The sequence below is a fragment of the Armigeres subalbatus genome, chromosome 1 (genome assembly GCF_024139115.2).
Source record: "Armigeres subalbatus isolate Guangzhou_Male chromosome 1, GZ_Asu_2, whole genome shotgun sequence".
NCBI lineage: Eukaryota > Metazoa > Arthropoda > Insecta > Diptera > Culicidae > Armigeres > Armigeres subalbatus.
In genome coordinates, this window is record NC_085139.1 from 68,659,012 (window position 1) to 68,682,045 (window position 23,034).

At 41.5% G+C, this 23,034-nt stretch overlaps 2 protein-coding genes across 4 annotated transcripts in view; both read right to left on the minus strand.

The window, feature by feature from the left end:
- The window catches only part of LOC134226633 (mucin-4), an 817,146-nt gene that overhangs the window by 543,265 nt on the left and 250,847 nt on the right, over nt 1-23,034 (minus strand). The gene's annotated exons all lie outside the window — the stretch shown is intronic.
- Nucleotides 6,876-10,196, minus strand: LOC134206243 (uncharacterized). Its single transcript, XM_062681940.1, has one exon. It carries the CDS (start codon nt 10,194-10,196, stop codon nt 6,876-6,878), a length of 3,321 nt encoding a protein of 1,106 aa, XP_062537924.1.

The window sequence follows — 23,034 nt, forward strand, 5'->3', positions numbered from 1 at the left end:
TTGTAAATTATGAAATCAAATTCAAGATTCAATTTTCCCCTATATTGTAGTCATTTATTTTTATATGATTGGCATTATCGTTTTAATTTGCATAAAACTATGGAACAGTAGAAGCAACTCCAATTCATAAGGGTATGTGATATTCTCCTAAACTGTGCCTATGTCTTGATGGTCCACTTTAGATCCACTCACCTTAATTTTGCGATGCGACCAGATTACGGCATCAACTCAATTGAAATTAACTCCTAATTCTCATCAATTTCACTGACAAACAACTCATCTTGTAAATCAAACATTTATCAAATCGGTTCCACAACCACTCCATAAATCGCTTCCAATTACTTTACTTTCCAGCTCATTTATCCGAAATGAGCTCATTTACGGTCGATCAGCACCGCCGAAAAACATCACATTCAAGCTCGTAAAACCATCAGCTGGGGCAACACAACATCTCATTTTCCGCACGCTGCTGCCTGCTGGCCGGCATACCGCGTTGGAAAAATCAAACACCCATCATAAGCACCGCGCAAACAAATTTATCAACATCTCAGCCCTCCTCGGCTTCACGCATTTTTAAACAACGCAAGCAGAAGCTGCTTCCGTTGCGTCGTCGTCGTCGTCGTCGTCGACTATCTGCCGCCTGCCGCCGACAACCACCAGCAACCACTCGAAACCGACGCTTCATCTTCCAGAAAAGTGGAGCTGACAGGATGGGAGAAAAATCTGAATCACTTCTCACTTGTACGCACTGTTGTTGTTGACTAAACGCTTGAAGGGGCAGGTCAGTCAATTGGGGAGAATGGGGAGGGTGGACAGATTATTTACAAACCATTCAGAATTGCTACTCACTCCTCGCGGTGCTCTGCTCGTCACGATTCTTACCCCAAAACACGCGGTTGTTATGAAAGCGGTGGTTTACGTCCGAATCTTAAGTAGCCACTGATGCTGCTCGAGACTGCACGAAATTGATTCTGACAGTTGGTGCGCGTGAAAACAGAAGTTGAACAAACAAAGTAAAAATGATATTGTGCCCAAAACATTAGAAGATTGTTTGATTTTAACTGTGGAAAATGAAGCTGTGAATAGAAATGGACGAGCAGTGCGGTGCTCCCACAGTTATGGGACGCATACAGATAAGGAACACTTCTGTGTTAAAGGTTGAATAACTGACGAAATGGTAATTGTTAGCATTTATCTACACACATTTTTTGAATAATATTTCATAATTTTTCTGTCATCTGTTGCAATCAGTTTTGATTTTGAAGGAAAACAAATAAGGTACCCCGGGGCAAGTGGGTACTATGGCTGCCGATTTATCGGTGAACGTTTCTAACGGTAACATTGTTCTAGAAATATGAAGCAGAATTATCAACGAATTCGCCTGACACAAAAAAATGTGGAATCAAAACCATTTGCGGCACTATACTAATGATATTGTTTAATCATGACTTTAAACTACCGGCAAAATCTATTACTTTTATTTCAATTCAATGGATTTCCAACATGCATGACACCTGATGTCGCCACTGCATACGCGCAGCATCTCGAGGCAGCGTTGCCGGAAGAGGGTGAGCTCGATACGGCCCCTCTTGAGAACTCCTGGAACACAGTCAAAGCAGCCATTAACGACGCAGCAGAGAACAACGTCGGGTATGTGGGACGAAATCGATGGAACGATAGGTTCGACGAAGAGTGCAGACAGATTCTGGAGGTTGAAGGACGCAGCGCGGGCGGTCGCGATGTAGCAAGGTACCCGGGAGAACGTGGAACGTTATAGACGGAAGCGGAGACAGCAGAACCGCCTTTTTCAGGAGCAGGAACGCAGACTGGAAGTAGAGGAGTGCAAGGAGATGGAACAGCTGTGCCGTTCTCAAGAAACACGCAAGTTCTATCAGAAGCTCAACGCATCCCGCAAAGGCTTCGTGCCGCGAACCGAAATGTGCAGGGATAAGGATGGGATCATCTTGACGGACGAACGTGTGGTGATTGAAAGGTGGATGCAACACTACGATGAACATTTGAATGGCGCTGAGAGTACAGGCAGTGAAAGTCAAGGCAGCGGAGGAGATGACTACGTCAGTTCCGCGGACGATTGAAGCCAACCAGCCACCACCTTGAGGATGCAATCCAACAGCCAAATACCAATAAAGCAGCTGGTAATGATGGTATTGGTGCTTGGCACATCACGTTGGGCCCGGAAAAACTAGCCACCTGCACAAACTGATAGTCAGAATCTGGGAAATTGAACAGCTACCAGAGGAGTGAAGGAAGGGGTTATATGCTCCATCTACAAAAAAGGTGACAAGCTGGAGTGTGAGAACTTTCGAGCGACCACCATCCTTAATGTCGCCTACAAAGTGATATCCCATTCACCGTTGGTGAATGAGTTCGTGGAAAGTTATCAAGCCGGCTTCGTTGTCGGCCGCTCGACAACGGACCAGATCTTTTCTGTACGGCAAATTCTTCAAAAATGCCGTGAATATTAGTCCCAACGCACTGTTCATTGATTTCAAAGCGGCATACGACAGTATAGACCGCGTAGAGCTTTGGAAAATTATGGACGAGAACAGCTTCACTGGGAAGCCAGACTGATCAAAGCAACGGTGGATGGTGTGCAAAACTGTGTGAAGATTTCGGGCGAACACTCCAGTTCGTTCGAATCGCGCTGGGGACTAAGACAAGGTGATGGACTTTCATGCCTGTTGTTCAACATTGCGCTAGAAGGTGTCATGCGCAGGCCTTGGAAAACTCGTTCATAAACGAACGAATGCTTCGTTTTTAGTCCGCAGTGAGGTTTTAATTTCAGTGCACCGATTGATGTGTGCTCGACGACGTGCTGCTGGCTGCACGAACAAGGGAAGAGGCAAATACAAAGCATTCGTTTTATACATTGAAAGTGGGGAGTTTTGAACGTAGCATCTTCACTAGCGGGTAGTGCCGAGGAGGCATCGTTTAGTAGGGCATTGTGAAATGAGGATGCTTCCTTCGTTCATCGGCAGTGTTTCACATGCGAGTGAGTGTTGCGTGAATACAAAACCATATTAGCGAGAAAGAGAGATAATGCATCATATACCTCTCTTTCACACATTCATTCCAACTGAAATGCGCAACTCAGTATAAGTGAGGCAAGAGAGTTAAATATTCTCTGCACAAGCGGGTGTTTGTTTTCACTCTCCAGCTGTTTCGTACAGCAGTGCCATATGGAGCGAGGAAGCATTCTTCACCAAGCACTTTGAAACTGTTCTGTCATGAAGCTATCTTCCTCGGGAGTACATTTGGTTTTGAAGCATCAGTCCTCATCTTCATTGCTTCATTCATCTAAGCCCTGGTCATGCCCTGGTCATGACTCATGCGGAGAGCCGGGTGTAACAGCCGGGGTACGATTTTCAACAGCTCCAGTCAATTTATTTGTTTCGCGGATGACGGCCGAACATTTGCAAAGGTGGCAGAACTGTACACCCGCCTGAAACGTGAAGCAACAAAAGTTAGACTGGTGGTGAATGCCTCAAAGACAAAGTACATGCTTGTGGGCGGAACCGAGCGCGACAGGGCCCGCCTGGGAAGCAGTGTTACGATAAATGGGGATTCCTTCGAGGTGGTCGAGGAATTCGTCTACCTTGGATCCTTGCTAACGGCTGATAACAGTGTTAGTCGGGAAATACGAAGGCGCAGCATCTGTGGAAGTCGGGCCTACTACGGGCTCCAGAAGAAACTACGGTCAAAAAAGATTCGCCACCGCACCAATTGTGTTATCTACAAGACGCTAAGAAGACCGGTTGTCCTCTACGGACATGAAACATGGACAATGCTCGAGGAGGACTTGCAAGCACTCGGAGTATTCGAGAGACGGGTGCTTAGGACCATCTTTGGCGGTGTGCAAGAAGACAGTGTGTGGCGGCGAAGAATGAACCACGAGCTCGCCCTGCTCTACGGCGAACCCAGTATCCAGAAGGTAGCTAAAGCCGCAAAAATACGTGGGCCAGTGCAGGTTGCAAGAATGGCGGACAGCAATCCTGCAAAGATGGTGTTCGGTTCCGATCCGGCAGATACGAAACGGCGTGGAGCGTAGCGAGCGAGTTGGGCAGACCAGGTGCAAAACAACTTGGCGAGCGTGGGGCGTATGCGAGGATGGTGAGATGCGGCCTCGAACCGTGTATTGTGGGGTCAAATCGTTGATTCAGTGTTATCTGTTTAGATGATTCTGATCTGTGTTTCTGCCTCCCCCGCCCAACTTCTCTCCCGTGGTTATTGTGGAGACGCAGAGGTATTCTCGGTGTCTAGTAGCAACAATAACCACTAACTAACATTCCTTTTCTTTCCCAACTGATTATAAGGAATTTACAGGCGCCGTTATTGATAATCATTTGTGACCCTAGCAGCACACATGTTCCACATAGGTTATAACAACTTATATGTAACCGGATTCAGTCACAATCAAGTTGATGCTACCCTTTTTGTCTGACTTGTGCTGCTCGGGCAGCTGCTGAAACGTGTACTTCGAGAATAGATCCGAGAATAGAATCCCAATCACTATTCACTTGAATCGAAGTTCAATTTGCACCAGCTCTGCTCAATCACGGAGTACCAACCATTGATATGTACAGTCAGTCTATGCTAAACTAAGCGAAAGCCATTTGGCCGAATGTCGCTAGTCGGCCGACTAACACGTTAGACCTAAAGTTATCTATCTGAATTCCATTTGACCGAATTGGACGTTTGGTTTAAATGGTTGTTAGGTTTAAAACGATTAGGACGAAAGTGTAATTTGGCCGTAAGCTACATATCTAGACCAACATTTGAAAAGGGCGTAACAGCCAAAATTTATTCCTTCTGATTATTCTTCCATATATATAGCTATATATGTAGAGGAAGAATCGGAAGGCATAAATTTTGGCTGTTACTCCCTTTTCAAATGTTGGTCTAGATATGATATAGAAAGAAATATTTTCGAATTTTTTGGCCGAAGATGTTGTTTGGTCGAAGTGATCGTATAGCAGAAGGGGTCATTTGGGTAAAAATGTTATTTGGCCAAAAGGATCGTACGGCCGACAATGCCGTATGACACAAAACGTCGTCTGGCCGAAAATGTCATTTGACTTAAGGCTGAAATTGTCGGTCATATGGTCGAAAATGTCCTTTAGCCGAACGGATCATATGTAAATTTCGTTTGAAAAACGGGTGAAAACAAAGGTGAATGTGAAAATTGTGAATGATGCGATGCAGCTTTAAACTGCAAAAGGTTTCAATTTATTATCTGATTTCATTTTATTCGACAATATTTACACTTTCGGTGTTTTAACCACTCCTATGCTTTTGTTCCCCTGACTCAACAAAATAACTAATCGGGAGGGATATGTTACAACTTTACTTAGGACTGTTAAATAGTATAACTTCTATTAGATTAAACAATCCACGTTTATTTTCAATTAGTCATTTATGTACATTTTAAAGTTTAGGTGAATTGGATTACAAATAGGCTGTAACTATTCCGACCCACGATATCCATGAAATTATATCTTCTTTTCCTTATTTATCTTTTATTTTAAATTGGTTGCTGTCACATTTGAATGCATTTCATAATTTATTATATTGCGAAGCATTGGCCGTGCTGCCAGCGGCAACAAGAAGTGAGAAACAAGAAATGCGTTATGATGAGTGAAAAGTGAGGAATCTCACTGCGAAAGTGAGAAGTGAGAAATAAGAAGTAAAAAATCAGAAGGGTTGTGTACACGACACGACCGCTCGACGTAAACTACGTATAACTTCTTAGTGCAATGAGAATCGTAATATCATATGAATTTTAGATTGTATACATGACACAATCGCGAATTTAACCAAAAATCATCATAATCTTTTCTCAGCATAAACATTTTTTTCAATCACCACCGACGACTATTACAGATGATACTTGGACCGCCACCTTCGCAGACATCGTCTCACGTCAATTCAAAAAGCTGATCTCCAACGAGCGTTTGCGGTTTTGCTTGAAGTCATCGTGCGGTTGTCATTGTCTGCATTGGCAGCGTTTAAAATAATTTGTTCAAACATTTTAGTAGAACAGGTTTGTCGACAGTAGAAATGAGACATAAAATTGCACTTACACAATTCCGCTGCAAAATTCCTCTTAATGCCTCTATCCAGTCACTAGCAGCAGCAAAACTAAAGTAAGAATAGTATGAGAAAATTTCATTTGTACGACAATTTCCAATACAGTAAACAAAAGCTTCTTCTTTATAAAATGATGGTCCTGAAAAAGGACCGATTAAGTGCGCCATTCACTATCTGTTGGGGCAGGTTCGCGATTTCCGGTGAAATTTGAACGGTTGACAAATTGGGCACTGGCTGTAATGTAGCTCCTACGCTCAGCGGGGGTGGTGATATTAGCTAATGCACTACTTCACAAAGTTTCCACTATACGCCACTAGGAGAGTTCTTCTTCACGAATCAAACTAGTATCGTCGCTTTACACATAGTTCATTTTTATTAATTAAACTAGAGTAGAAGTATAACTTTTGGGACACTTTCTTTTAGGATAGTTCAATTCGGAATAATTTATTTGCTGAATTTTAGGTCTAAAGAAATCTCCTTCGCTACTACTACCGTTCCATTTAAATTGAATTTCATTAGTGTATAACACTACTACTGCCGCATAGCCTATATTTAAAGTACTAGATTAAGGGTGGGTTCGGCGCGAAACTATAAACGTTTTAGACGAGAGAAGTGAGATCAATCATCGCCGCCACCTGAAATTCCTAATTTCAACACTGGCTACTCTACTGCATGAGCTGTACCTACTTCATTGTTTACAAAAGTTCATCAGAAACGCATGCAGAAAATGATTTACTTGTACATTTTTACAAAATTATTAGCAAATTTTAACAGTTTTCATTAATTTCAGGTACATAATCTTCATAAGGTAGAAGGCAAACCTTGGTAACAGGTCGCTTGATGGTCCCTTTGCTGGTGTTAAGTCCTACAACGCGGATTAGTCCATCTCTGCCTGGATGTGCTTCGGTTATTCTGGCTAGCGGCCATCTTGCAGGTGATAGAGACTCGTCGACCAAAATCACCATTCGTCCTGGTTGAAAAGAAGTATTTGGTGTTGTTCGCCTTCCTTCTTTCTGCATCTCATGCAGATAATCCGTTCGCCAAAGATGCCAAAACTTCTGGACTCGCTCCTGAAGTTTTTGGTAGTGATCCAGTCGGTTGAGTGGTGTCTCGGTAACGTCAGCTTCAGGTAGAGCCAACATAGCGGAGCCGATGAGAAAATGTGCTGGAGTGAGGATTGCCAAATCGTCTGGGATCTCCGTCATCGGTGTGAGAGGCCTCGTATTCATACAGGCCTCAATCTGCGACAGGATAGTAGTCATGTCTTCGAAGGATAATGCGGTTTTGCCAAGTTGTCTGTGCAGGTGCTTCTTCGCCGTTTTCACTGCCGCCTCCCATAGGCCGCCAAAGTGGGGGGCCTTCGGAGGAATCATGTGCCATTGGATTCCGTCGGTCGCGCAGATGGTGGAAATTTCTCCTGATGCTTTTTTCCGTTGCAATAATTGGTATAGTTCCCGCAATTCATTTCGTGCTCCCTCAAAATCCTTGCCGTTGTCAGAGTATATGTGGGTCGGTCGACCACGGCGAGAAATAAACCTTCGAAGAGCTGCTATGAAAGCAGCGGTGGAGAGGCTACTAACCAGTTCGATATGCACAGCTTTCGTCGTAAAGCACACAAAAATGCTTATATATGCCTTGATACTCGATGCCCGTTTATGTGGTGGTTTCAGGTACACTGGACCAGCGTAATCGACGCCGGTGACGGTGAATGGTCTGCTTGGTGTAATTCTTCGCTGCGGTAGTTGCCCTGTTTGTTGTGCTGCTGGTGTTGGAGATGCTCGCGTGCATCGAAAACAATTGCGCATGATGCTGTTCAATAACCTTCTCCCCTGAATCGGCCAGTATTCTTGCCGCATTGCAGCTAATGTTACACGGCCGCCATCATGCAACAGTTTGTTATGGTAGAAGACAGCAACAGAACGTGTGAAAGGATGGGAACTGGGAAGTAGGATTGGATGCTTCGTGTGATAGGGCTGCTCTGAGAGATTTAGTCTTCCCCCGACTCGAATGATTCCGTCTGAATCGAGAAATGGACTCAATAGGCGCAAATTTGATCGTTTCGATACTGGCTTCCCTCTACCCAATTCCCTAATTTCTTCACCGAACGAATCGATTTGGGCCAGCTTTACTAGCTTCATATGAGACAGCGACAATTCCTCCACGTTGAGTACGGTACTTCCTTCTAGTCGATCTGATGATTCTCGTTGACGGCAGACATTGATGAACCGTAGGCAGTAGGCCGTTACACGAAGCAGTCGTTGGTAGGATTTGGTTCGCAAGAAAATTTCATTCACGATTGGTCGACTTTGAATGGCCGCCACCATGATGCGTCGCTCAAAAACTTCATCGGAATGGTTGCTCACATTGGTTGTTGTTGGCCAGCTTTCCCTATGCAGACTAAGCCAAGATGGACCGTGGTGCCAAAGATCACTGCTCAGAAATTCATCCACTTTCATTCCCCTCGTTATCAGGTCAGCTGGATTATGGATTCCTGCGACGTGGTTCCACTGCGATCCGTGGGTGGTGGTTTGAATTTCGGATACTCGGTTGGCAATGAAGGTTTTCCAAACATGCGGAGGAGAACGTAACCACTCGAGGGTAACTGATGAATCGGACCAAAAATAGGATGCAGATATGGCCATATCGAGGGCTTCGAGGATTTTTGCGTGTAATCTGGCGGCGAGTACGGCAGCTGATAATTCCAACCTTGGTATCGATAGACGTTTGAGGGGAGCGACTCTAGATTTTGCAGCTATCAGATGAACACGGATCTGGCCTTTGGAGGAAATTGACCTGGCAAAGGTGCAAGCGCCGTATGCTTGCTCAGACGCATCAGCGAACGTGTGAAGCTCGTAGGTAGAGTTTGGAAGAAAAACGCATCGGTCAACTGCGTAGGAGGATAGCTTTGTCAAATCGGAACAGTAGGATATCCACTTCTCGTTGACAGGATCAGGAACTTCGTCATCCCATCCACATGGTTGCAGCCACAGCTCTTGCAGGAGTATTTTCGCGCGAATGACAACTGGAGCAGTGATTCCAAGAGGGTCGAAATGCTTGGATACACCAGATAGAATCGTCCTTTTTGTTGAAGCACTAGTAGGATCGATGGAAGCAATTTCAAAGCTTAATTTATCTGGTTTGGGCTCCCATCTCACGCCTAGAGTTTTGACTGCCTTTTCTGTTTCGAGATTCAGAAATGCTTTCGTTTCAATTTGTGACGGATCTAGACCTTCAAGTACCCGTGAATCGTTGGATGCCCATTTGCGGAGCTGAAACCCGCCTTTCGCGAGCAGCTGATTCAATTCAGTTCTGGTATGGATTGCTTCGCCGATGGATTGGGCACCTCCTATAAAGTCGTCGACATAAAAGTTTTTCACCAGGGCTGGTCCTCCGAGCGGAAAGTTGTCTCCTTCATCTTTACACAATTGACTTAGGGTGCGAGTAGCAAGAAAAGACGAAGACGCCAAACCGTACGTTACGGTTAACAATTCGCACGTTTCGATGGGGCCATCGGGTTGAAAACGCCAAAATATTCTTTGCAGAGGGGTGTCTCTTGGGTCGACCAGTACCTGACGGTACATTTTCTCGATGTCAGCGACGAGTGCAACAGGGTACTTGCGAAAACGAAGAATTAAGGTGAGCAATTCGTCTTGCACTACTGGACCAACTTGTAGGGTGTCGTTCAGGGAAAATCCGGTAGTGGAGTGTACCGATCCATTGAATACCACACGGGCTTTTGTGGTGATGCTTGACTCCTTCACGACGGGATGGTGCGGAATGTAAGAGACCTGTGGCGGCTCGGGTTCATTCGCAGAAATGATTCGAAGGTGGCCTAACGATAGATACTCGGCGAGAAAATTTTGGTATTCCTGCTTCAAGTTCGGATCGCGCTCCAAGCGTTTCTCCAGGGAATGGTATTGGCGCATGGCAACAGCTTTCGTATCACCCAGCATGTGATCGAAATCGGGATGGCGTGGAAGACGCACCATATATCTTCCTTCAGAATTTCGGGTAACATTCTCTACGAAATGTGTCTCGCATTGCTGTTCTTCGACGGAATAGTTTGGTTTGTTATTGATCTCTTCCATTTTCCAGAAGCGCTCAATTGCATCATGGAGGGGATCTGATACGGACACGTGACAGGCAACGGGTTCAACGACGGGTGAAATTAGGTTTCTACCAACGACAATCCATCCAAAACACTTTCGACAAGCAAATGCTGCTGATCTTGCTCAATTCTCGTACCAGGGTTGACGAAGGAATAGAAATGTTCCGCACCTAGTAGCAAGTCAATTGTTCCAGATTTATTGAAGCTGGGATCGGCCAAGAATAAATCTTGTGGTATACGCCAATTCTGGGCCGAGAATGTGACGGCGGGGAGGTCAATAGTGACTCTTGGGAGAACCAAAAAATCCAAATCCATTGCAAAATCGTTCTTTCTGGATTTTATGACCGAGTGCACGCTGTGTCTTACATTGGAAGCTGATTCCCCCACACCATGAACAGGAATATTCACTGCTCGTCGTTTCAGCTTCAGTAGCTGACACAATCTCTCGCTCATTATGTTGGATTGAGAGCCGCTATCTAACAGGGCGCGTGCAGGGTGAGTGGATCCATTTGAATCGACGACTAGCAGCACGACGGTGGAAAGTAGCACATTTGAGTTTGATAACGGTGATGGGTTGCTACTTTGAGAAGAGGAATTGGCGCATGTGTAGGTAGTCGTTGTGAATGGAGTATTGTTTTGACTCGATGGCGGTCTGGCTTGATGAGTAGCTTGATTGGCGGGGCGTTGGGCAGGTGGTTGAAAGGATGATTCATTGAAGCTGTTGACATTGTGCAGCATGGTATGATGTTTTCTTTGGCAGTGTCGACAGGAGTATTTGGACTGACAGTTTCGAGCAAAGTGATCGTGGAGGAAACAATTCGCGCAAAGGCGATTAGTATCGATCAGTTTCATACGGTCTGCAACGTTCATTCTTTCAAATCGAGGGCATTTGACGAGAAAATGATACTGGCTACAGGCATAGCATTTAGGCTGTTGTTCTTCAGCGACAGTGTGGGAGGCAACTCTTGGGAAAAACGGTCTGCGATTGGAGGGGAAATGGCTTACTGGCATTGGCGAATTGTGCGACTGGTGGTTGACGGACATCGACTCAAGAACTCGAATTCTACGTTGTAGAAAATCGACGAGGCGAACGTAATTTGGTTCATCGACGGTGGTAGCGAAATCTTCCCATGCCTTGAGGGTCCCATCGTCAAGGCGAATGCAAAGCAAGTGTTCGAGCATCGTGCTCCATTGGTCGACGGGCTCTCCAAGTTGACGAAGAATTTTGGTATGGCGTTGGAATTCATCAACCAGACTATGAAATGCTTCTGCAGATTCTCTCATCATGCGGGGGCAATGTTTTTTAGAATAGTTAAGAATACAAATGTAAATAGGTCTACAATTATGATTGACGACAATAAATAAATAAAATCTAGTAGTGCTTGCAAATGACGTTTTTTGAGCAAGTAGTCGTTTGCGTAGCGCGAAGTCAATGCTTGCCAAGCAACGATATAGTTAGCAGTGCTAATTGCAATTGATTCAATTGACTGGGCTTCTTCTCTCTTCAAAGCAGCACGGAGATAATGAAACATCAACATTGGAGTGAATGAGGGCGACAAAGGTATCATGGAAAGCCAGCCATTGATTATAATCGCCATCGAACTCTGGCAACGAAATGGTGGGGAGCTTGATGCCAGCTAGTGCATTTGCAGCGGGGTTAGGGATTGCGCTTGGATTTTGGGTATTATTGGCGGGTAATAGGGATCGTAGAGCAGCCTTTACTTTGAAGAAAATGGATTCGAACTTGGCACGGGTTTGGTTGTTCTGTTCCCTACCTTCATCGGTGGTTTCACACTCCTCTAACTGCGTCTGTACTTCCTCCAGTCCCATCCACATGCTATCTAGGTTCTCGATTCGAAGTGGCAGTTGAGCTTGGTCTCGATTGGCTTGGTATTTCGATGCGAACTGCTCAGCTCTTCCTAGCGAGGTCATGAGGGCCGTCCGACGGTTGATTAACTGCTGCTTGCGTTCCTCGTCCATGGCGCGAGATCCGGCGTGGGTTACGGCGTAACAAAATGGCGGTTCTAGACAAAAGAACACAGAAAAGACCCGGTAGAGCCGGACAAACGGAGTAGGGAGGTTGGAATACTACTAACCTCTTCAAGGCTAGGATAATGCCTTGTATTTTATATAATGCACCTCCGGTAACGGGAACGTACGTATTGCTGGCCAACTCAGCAAGATGGATTACTGGATCTTTCGGGTAGGTTTCTCGACAATCGGTAGCACTCTCAATGGCGGGAAACGGACAATAGCACTTCTCTTCGGCAACGGAAATCCTCGATGGATGGACGGAGTCACTTGGAATGAAAATCAGAAACAAATCTCAAAGTACTCGCGGATAATCCTGCGCGCAATGGAATCACACGTACCGTGTGCCTTATTAGAACAGGCCTTGTATTTTTCAAAATCAGGAACAACGGGAACAATTTTGCACTCTGGAATCTTCTTGGGAGGAATGGCGGTTTGTTGCCCGAAAACGATGGCGGAAATTCAATAGCGACGTCTTCTCACTATGCACAATGGGGAAATCCGATTCCAAAGGTGGAAAAAATTGATAACTTTCTTCACGAACAACTTACAGAAGAGATCAAGAGCTTATTCGAAAGAGAATTTTGCAAAGAATTCAGTGAGTGCTGTTTCATGGACGTGGAACGCCTCTGTATGTATTTATCGAGCTCGTTTTGCCCTAATGCTCCATATATTGCAAGTTTCCAAACTATTTGTCATTTTATCTTTAAGACATTGTTCTAAAATTGTGTTTATCTCTTCACTGTGGATCCAAAGAAGGGCACTAATTATATTTTGTTGGTAAAAGTTGGAAATTTAAGGGATTTTGGGGTCAAATAAGCATCAATGTGCATTTTATGTGCAATTTTCATGTATTCTGTAAAAAATAGTAATATTTACAGATATGTGTTGATATTATTGTCTCAAAGTATTGAACAGATATTGACAAATGTTTGTCGAACAAAAATAATGAAATAAATCGTTTCACTAATGTTTTATTTGGTTATTTATTGAGTAAAACACGATTTTTAAAAACTTTTGAATAGCACCGATGCCAAACATTTCCAAACCATACCCGATAGCACAACTAGACAAGAATAGTCATATGTTATGAGTCTTGATGTGATCATAAATAGGAGGTGATGGGAGATACTCTTTTTTCTTGCCTTTTTGCCCAAATTCCCCTATGAACCAATATAGCTCAATGATTCTGAGCAAGGAAATGATGTAGTTATGTTAATTTAATTGAAATTTTACAATGATATAATGAAAATAACAAATAATCATATAATTCATTTAAAATATTGAATTTTAGGGGATTTAGGGGTCATAAAGCTCATTTAATGTAATTTTTTTTATACAAAATAGGATAATTTTTCTCACGAACGACTCACAGATAAGGTTAAGGGCTTATTCGAAAGCGAATTTTCCAAGAAATTCAGTGAGTGATGTTTTATAGAAATGAGACACTTCTGTATGTAGTTATCGAGCTGGTTTTGCCCCAATGTCCCAAACATCACAGTTTCTCATATTTTTCGTGCTTTTATCTCCCAAGTATTGTACTAAAGATGTGTTCTCCTCTTCATTATAGATCCATAGAAAAGCACTATACATGTTTTGTTGGTAAAAATTGAAAACTTGAAGGTTTTTGGGGTCAAATAAGTATTAAATTGTACTTTACGTGAATTTTTCATGTATTCTGTAAAAATTAATAAAAATATTGTTATTCTCCCAAAATGTTCTACAAACATTGATAAATGTTTGCGAAACAATTACTAATGAAGTAAATCATTTCGCAAGTGTTTTGTGATTTATTTGGTAAAACCCGATTTTTGAATGCTTCTGAAAATTGCCGATGCCAATCATTCCCAAACCATACCCGTTTGCACAACTAGATAAGAGTAAATATATTAGTCGATGTGATAATAGATCGGAATAAATAGGAAATATTCTTTTCTCATAACGTTTCACCCAAATTCCCCTTATGAAATAATATAGCTCAATAATTCTGGGTTAAGAAATGATGGAGTAACATTGATTCAATTATAATTTGTCAATGATACTATAAAAATAACAAATATTCGTAGATTGCATTGAAAAAAAATCCAAGGGTTCAGGGCTCAGAAACTTTTTTTTTAAATACATAATTAACCCTTATGCGGCCGACGGGGTACCCGTGTTCCTTTTTCAAATTCAAGTGGTGATATTTCAATGAATTTTTATAGCTGAAAGCTGAAACTCGGTGACATCTAAGAACTCCATAAAATGTAGCATCTGTGAGAAAATCACGTTGATACAGTGAGGAGGGACGTGGGGAGGGGCATCTGATTTTTTTTACCACGTGGATGGCCGACAGGGTACCCGTGTTCCACTAAATTGATATTTTCATAACTTTACCAATTTTTAACCGATTTAGATAATTTTGACAGTTTTGGAAACAGAAACTCATATACTTTTTGCCCATTGTCAAGGTTTACAGCTTTTGTCCATGGTTATACAAGAAATCTTTGAAGTAAGGCTTAAGAGTCTACACACGTAACCGAAGGACTATCAACCAGTTTCAAATATATTCCATGCTCATTGCGCTTCTTAGAATAGTCGGTGTTCACAGTATATATTCTGGGTCTCCAAAAACCTCTGGAGTAAGGCCTAAGTCATCCAAAAAATCCCTGGAATAAGATCTTATGGGCTGCTAACGTAACCGAATGTCTATCGTGTAAATTCAAAAACGGTACATGCTCTTTATGGTGCTTAGCATATAATGCTTTCACAGTATAAGTTCCAGATCATTTGCATTCCAAGTAGTTCTTGTTGCTGTCATTGATTCCAGGTGGTCTACGAACTCCATGCAGTCAAGGTCTTCGGATCAATCTCCGTAATGGAGGCAGTTAACGAAGAATAAACAAGTTGCGTGACCCCTTCTTGGTATATGTTTGTATTCTAAGTAGTTCTTGTTGTTATCGTGGGCTCCAGGTAGTCTACGAACTCCATAGAGTCAAGATCTGTGGATCAACCTCAGTAACGGAGGCAGTTATTGAAGAATAATCAAGTTGTGTGACCCCTTCTTGGTATTTGTTTGTATTCCAAGTAATTCTTGTTGTTGTCATTGGTTTCAGGTAGTCTACAAACTCCATAAATTCAAGGTCTGTGGATCAACCTCCGTAATGGAGGCAGTTAATGAAGAATAAATAAGTTGTGTGACCCCTTTTTGATATATTTATCTGTTTTTAATGTAGTTCTTGTTGTTGTCGTGAGTTCCAGGTAGTCTACGAACTCCATACAGTCAAGGTCTTCGGATCAATCTCCGTGATGGAGGCAGTTATCGGAGAATAAACAAGTTGCATGACCCCTTCTTGGTATTTGTTTGTATTCCAAGTAATTCTTGTTGTTGTCATTGGTTTCAGGTAGTCTACAAACTCCATAAATTCAAGGTCTGTGGATCAACCTCCGTAATGGAGGCAGTTAATGAAGAATAAATAAGTTGTGTGACCCCTTCTTGATATATTTATCTGTTTTTAATGTAGTTCTTGTTGTTGTCGTGAGTTCCAGGTAGTCTACGAACTCCATACAGTCAAGGTCTTCGGATCAATCTCCGTGATGGAGGCAGTTATCGGAGAATAAACAAGTTGCATGACCCCTTCTTGGTATATGTTTGTATTCCAAGAAGTTCCTGTTGTTGTCGTGAGTTCCAGGTAGTCTACGAACTCCACACAGTCAAGGTCTTCGAATCGATCTCCGTAATGGAGGCAGTTAACGAAGAATAAACAAGTTGTGTGACCCCTTCTTGGCATATGTTTGTATTCCAAGTAGTTCTGGTTGTTGTCGTGGGCTCTAGGTAGTCTACGAACTGCATAGATTCAAGGTCAATGGATCAACCTCCGTAATGGAGGCAGTTATCGAAGAATAAACATGTTGCGTGACCCCTTCTTGGTATATGTGTGTATTCCAAGTAGTTCTTGTTGTTGTCGAGGACTTCAGATAGCCTACGAACTCCATAGAGTCAAGGTCTGGGGATCAACCTCGGTAACGGAGGCAGCGTTTGAAGAATAAACAAGTTTTGTGACCCTTTCTTGGTATATGTTTGTATTCCAAGTAGTTCTTGTTGTTGTCGTGGGATCCATGTAGTCTACGATTTGCATAGATTCAAGGTCGGTGGATCAACCTCCGTAATGGAGGCAGTTATTGAAGAATAAACATGTTGCGTGACCCCTTTTTGGTATATGTTTGTATTTCATGTAGTTCTTGTTGTTGTCGTGAGTTCCAGGTAGTCTACGAACTCCATACAGTCAAGATCTTCGGATCTATCTCCGTAATGGAGGCAGTTATCGAAGAATAAACATGTTGCGTGACCCCTTCTTGGTATATGTGTATTCCAAGTAGTTCTTGTTGTTGTCGAGGACTCCAGGTAGTCTACGAACTCCATAGAGTCAAGGTATGGGGTTCAACCTTGGTAACGGAGGCAGTTATTGAAGAATAAACAAGTTGTGTGACGCCTTCATGATATTTGTTTGTTTTCTAAGTAGTTCTTGTTGTCATTGGTTCCAGGTAGTCTACGAACTCCATAGAGTCAAGGTCTGTGGATCAATCTTCGTAATTGAGGGAGTTAGTGAAGAATAAACAAGTTTTGTGACCCCTTCTTGGTATATGTTTGTATTCCAAGTAGTTCTTGTTGTCGTAAGCTCCAGGTAGTCTACGAACTCCATAGATTCAAGGTCTGTGGATCAACCTCCGTAATGGAGGCAGTTATTGAATATTAGACAAATTGTGTGACCCCTTCTTGGTATATATTTGTATTCCATGTAGTTTTTGTTGTTGTCGTGAGTTCCAGGTAGTCTACGAACTCCATGCAGTCAAGATCTTCGGATCAATTGTTTGTATTCCAAGTAGTTTTTGTTGTTGTCGTGGGCTCCAGGTAGTCTACGAACTCCATAGAGCCAAGGCCGGTGGATCAACCTCCGTAACGGATGCAGTTATTGAAGAACAACTGGGAGGGACGGAAGGTAGCGGTTTTCCTCCAATACCTTTTCCGAACTTAATCTATCACATGTTGTGCATATGCATAATCGAGTTTCAGACATAGTCATTAATTTCCACTCCGGGTGGCTCAATACTCTGAACATAGGCAATTAACTTTGAATGTACTGAACTCGAAAGGCGATCTCTCTTTGCTTATGTGGTTGGGTTGGGATCTGACGACCAACTGGCACAATCTCACACAACCCTACTTCATCGAGCGCCGTTCGTGATGAAGCAAGTGTGTAGGAGCCAGATAATACTAAATACTCATCTTACGTGGTTGGCATTGTACAAGAACATATATGAGAGAGTTAGTTCTGAGAATGTATTGCGAGAGTTCGCCTACATGCCCGGTGCTGTGAATTTGATTTCATCAGTACGCGCCAAGCTGCAGAGGACGACGGAGGTCCTTCGTAGCTTAGTAGGGAAAACACCTCTCTAGCGCACTGGTTTCGTGGGCTCAAACGCCACCGAAGTTCTGTAGATCAATCTCCGTAATGGAGGCAGTTATCGAAGAATAAACCAGTTTTGTGACCCCATCTTGGTATATGTTTGTATTCCAAGTAGTTCTTGTTGTTGTCGTGAGCTCCAGGTAGTCTATGAAATAGAGCCAAGGTCGATAGATCAACCTCCTTTATGGAGGCAGTTATTTGAAAATAAACAAGTTGTGAGACCCCTTCTAACAAACATACATGTATTTTAAGTAGTTGTTTTCATTGTCGTGGGCTCCGTAATGAAGGCAAGGCAAAATACGTGAATGGAATCCGTATTTTTTTGTCGAAGATTATATGTCGAACTTATTAACAGGTACTCATAAATGATTCATAATAAGCTACAGGCAGTGAAAGTTATTTCATGAAAATCTCTATTGTTTGCGGTAGTGATGAACTTTGTATCTTACTTAAAAATCACTCAAATAAAGAAATAAATAAAAAAAAAATATTGTTTGCGGCAAATTGGGTCGAAAACGTAATAAAATCGGGTTAGGCAAAATCAGGGGTAGACAAAATCTGGGAGCGACAAAATCGGGTCAACCTCATCTGAGTGAATGTACGCATTCCTAGTACAGTAGCCGTTCGATAACTGCAAAATATTTACTTTTCAGTTATCAAATGCCGTTCGATAACTGCAACGCACTCTAGACGTCAAACGGTTGTCAATCGACGTCAGATGTAATAAAAGTGCATCTAAATGTGCAGCGCAATGCAGCTGTCATTGAGTCTGACATCGGTTTGAAGTTTAGCGGTCCGATAACTGTAAAACTGTTGAAACTATCGAATTGCAGTTAAAAAGCATTGCAGTTAAATGGCTTGCAGTTATCGAACGTCTGCTGTAGTTTTTGTTTTTGCCATGGTACTAGGTAGTCTATGAACTCCATATAGGAATGATCTGCAGATCAACCCACGAATGGAAGGTTATTGGTATATGTTTGCATTTCAAGTACTTCAAGTTGTTGTCATTAGCTCTGGGTAGTTATTGAAGAATAAACAAGATGTGAAACCTCATCTTGATATATTAGCATTCCAAGTAATTATTTTTGTCGTGTTGTTGTTGGTTCCAGGTAGTATACAAACTTCATTATATCACTAGTATGAAGTTGTCTATTCTTTGGAAATGCAAATTGTAAATAAATTGGAACGATGCAACTTCACGCCGAGAACGTGGAGAAAAAACGGACTAATATCGCAAAGATCATGTACCATATTAAAATTAGATTAAGGACACTCCTCACGGTATCCAAGTTTCAAAGTGCTCGCGTTTTCGGGGGCACACCAATCGATACGGAGGCGGCGCAAGGAGTGACTTTAAAGAACCTCCAGATATTCGTGTAAGCCTAGAAGTCTTACTCCATAAATTTCAAGGATGACCATCAGCATATGCCATGAACGCATTTTATTCATGGACCCCAAAGGCATGTACCAAATTTAAAACAAGGTGATATATCTCTGGTGTGGATCCTAATGCCTTACTCCAGGGTTTTCTTGGATGACCATGAACATTTGAAATGGGTGCATTATATTCTACGTACCATAAAATGCATGTATAACTATTCAAATAGGCCGAAAGAACTCTGGTTACGCGTGAAGTTCTTGAGGATTGTTCAAGTGTTCTCTTGGATAGCCATGAACATATGTAATGAAAGCGGTATATTCTATGTACCACAGATATCTGGTTACGTGTGAAGATCCTGAGGCCTATTCTAGCATTTGCTTGGAAGACCATAAGCATATGCTATGGACGTATTCTATTCTATGTACCACAAAGGGCATGTAACACTTTTGAAAAAATCTGAAAGATCTTTGGTTACGCGTGTAGATCTTAAGGCCTTTTCCAGGGTTCTTTGGATGACCATGAACATATGCAATAAAGGCGTTCTATTTTATGTACCACAAATGGCATGTACCACTTTTGAAAAAATCTGAAAGATCTTTGGTTACGCGTGTAGATCTTAAGGCCTTTTCCAGGGTTTTGTTGGATGACCATGAACATATGCAATAAATGCGTTCTATTCTATGTACCACAAAGGGCATGTAACACTTTTGAAAAAATCTGAAAGATCTTTGGTTACGCGTGTAGATCTTAAGGCCTTTTCCAGGGTTTTCTTGAATGACCATGAACATATGCAAGCAAGGCGCCAGAGGACTTATCCGAGAGATTTCTTCGATAGCGCAGAACATATGTAGTGATCACATTTAATTTCAAGATGCGCAAAGAGCATGTACCACTTTTGAGACAAGTTCATAGACCCATGGTTACGAGTGTAGACCTTAAGGCCTTACTTCAGAGATTTCTTGGATGACTCGGTACATATACTGTTATCGTATTCTATGCTAAGTACCACAAAGAGCATGTACCGTATTTGAATTTGCATTATAGGCCTTTGGTTACGCGAGTAGATCTTTAGGCTTTACTCCAGAGATTTCTCGGATGACTAAGACCTCATTTCAGGGATTTTTGCATTACCCGAAGCATATACTGTGAACACCTTCAGTTCTAAGAAGCGTAAAGAGCTTGTAGCATATTTGAAACTGGTTGAATGGCCTTTGGTTACGCGTGTAGACTCTTAAGCCTTACTTCAAAGATTTCTTGTATAACCATGGGCATAAGCTGTAAACCTTGACAATGGCCAAAAAGTATATGAGTTTCTGTTTCCAAAACTGTCAAAATTATCCAAATCGGTTGAAAATTGTTGAAATTATGAGAATATCAATTTAGTGGAACACGGGTACCCTGTCGGCCATCCACGTGTGTTTTTTTTGTTGGCCGCATAAGGGTTAATGAATTTTTTCACTTATTTGTCCCAAAATGTCTTAAAAATCCATTTTTAATGTAATATATGGATATTTTTTTATGGTCTCAATTTCTGTTAAAAAAATTTATGACAATAATATAAACTATTATCTGCAAATATCTGAATAATCAAAAGGCTATTGATTTCACCAAAATTGATAATATGTAGAGCTACATCAATGCTTACAAGTTTTTAAATCACAGTATATTGACCCTAAATGATCATTCGACGTAATACGTAATATAGTGCAAATGTTTTCTTGGGTATTATTATTTTTTACAGAATACATGAAAAATTCACATCGATGCAGTTTGATGATTATTTGACCCCAAAATCCCTTACATCTCCAACTTTTTCCAACAAAATATGTATAGTGCTATGTATGGATCTACAATGAAGAGGAAAACAGAATTTCAGTGTAATTTTTAAAAGATAAAAGTACCTAAATATGAAACATTTTTATGTATGGGACATTGGGGCAAAACCAGCTCAATAACTACATACACAAGTGTCTCATGTCTATAAAACTTCACTCACTGAATTTCTTGGAAAATTCGCTTTCGAATAAGCCATTAACCTTACCGGTGAGTCGCTCGTGAGAAAAGTTATCCTATTTTGTATAAAAAATTACATTAAATGAGCTTTATGACCCCTAAATCCTCTATAATTCAATATTTTTAATGAATTATATGATTATTTGTTATTTTCATTATATCATTAGAAAATATCAATTAAATTAACATTACTACATCATTTCCTTGCTCAGAATCATTGAGCTATATTATTTCATAGGGGAATTTGGGCAAAAAGGTAAGAAAAAAGAGTATCTCCCATCACCTCCTATCTATGATCACATCAAGACTCATAACATATGACTATTCTTGACTAGTTGTGCTATCGGGTATGGTTTGGAAATGTATGGCATCGGTGCTATTCAAAAGTTTTTAAAAATCGTTTTTTACTCAATAAATAACCAAATAAAACATTAGTGAAACGATTTATTTCATTAATTTTTGTTCGGCAAACATTTGTCAATATCTGTTCAATACTTTGAGACAATAATATTAACACTCATCTGTAAATATTACTATTTTTTACAGAATACATGAAAATTGCACATGAAATGCACTTTGATGCTTATTTGACCCCAAAATCCCTTAAATTTCCAACTTTTACCAACAAAATATATTTAGTGCCCTTCTGTGGATCCACAGGGAAGAGATAAACACAATTTTAGAACAATGTCTTAAAGATAAAATGACAAATAGTTTGGAAACTTGCGATATATGGGGCATTAGGGCAAAATGAGCTCGATAACTACATACAAAAAGCGTTCCACGTCCATGAAACAGCACTCACTGAATTCTTTGCAAAATTCTCTTTCGAATAAGCTCTTGATCTCTTCTGTAAGATGTTCGCGAAGAAAGTTATCAATTTTTTCCACCTTTGGAATCGGATTTCCCCTTTGTGCTATGGCGCTTGGCTTGATTTGGATCACGAACACGATGGCGGAATGGAAACCTTATCCTGGTCACGGCACCAATATGTTGGGGCAGGTTTGCGGTTTCCGGTGAAATTTGAACGGTTGACAAATTGGGCACTGGCTGTAATGTAGCTCCTACGCTCAGCGGGGGTGGTGATATTAGCTAATGCACTACTTCACAAAGTTTCCACTATACGCCACTAGGAGAGTTCTTCTTCACGAATCAAACTAGTATCGTCGCTTTACACATAGTTCATTTTTATTACTTAAACTAGAGTAGAAGTATAACTTTTGGGACACTTTCTTTTGGGATAGTTCAATTCGGAATAATTTATTTGCTGAATTTTAGGTCTAAAGAAATCTCCTTCGCTACTACTACCGTTCCATTTAAATTGAATTTCATTAGTGTATAACACTACTACTGCCGCATAGCCTATATTTGAAGTACTAGATTAAGGGTGGGTTCGGCGCGAAACTATAAACGTTTTAGACGAGAGAAGTAAGATCAATCACTATCAGTATGCGAGAAAATTTCGCTTCAGTACTGCTCCCACCGACGACGAGATTTCTGCCGCCGACGGTCATCAATGTTAGATGAATTTCGGTATCTTGATGATGTTGCTGACGACGGCCACACGATTATTTACATCAAACCGGATCAGCAGCATCCGTCAATTGGGTTGTTTAGGGGTATATATGTTTTTACATATTCTCAATATGCATAAAAAACTGAGCCTAACCTCAATTTTTCAGAATTTTTGGGGTCCCGGAACTATTTTTAATTTGCATTTTAAATTTATATGGGACTAAAAATTTGTTCTTATGCTGCATGGGCCAACTGTCATTGTATGAATATTAGTGTCATTCTATCGATTGAAATGGCTTATTGTTTGCTGTATAAAAATGTAAATAAAAGGTTTACAAACAAAATAAAAATATGTTGGAGATCAGCAAAGCATGCTCTTTATGTTAAACTATAAAAAACCTCATATTTTTCTCTGCCAAACAACCCAATTA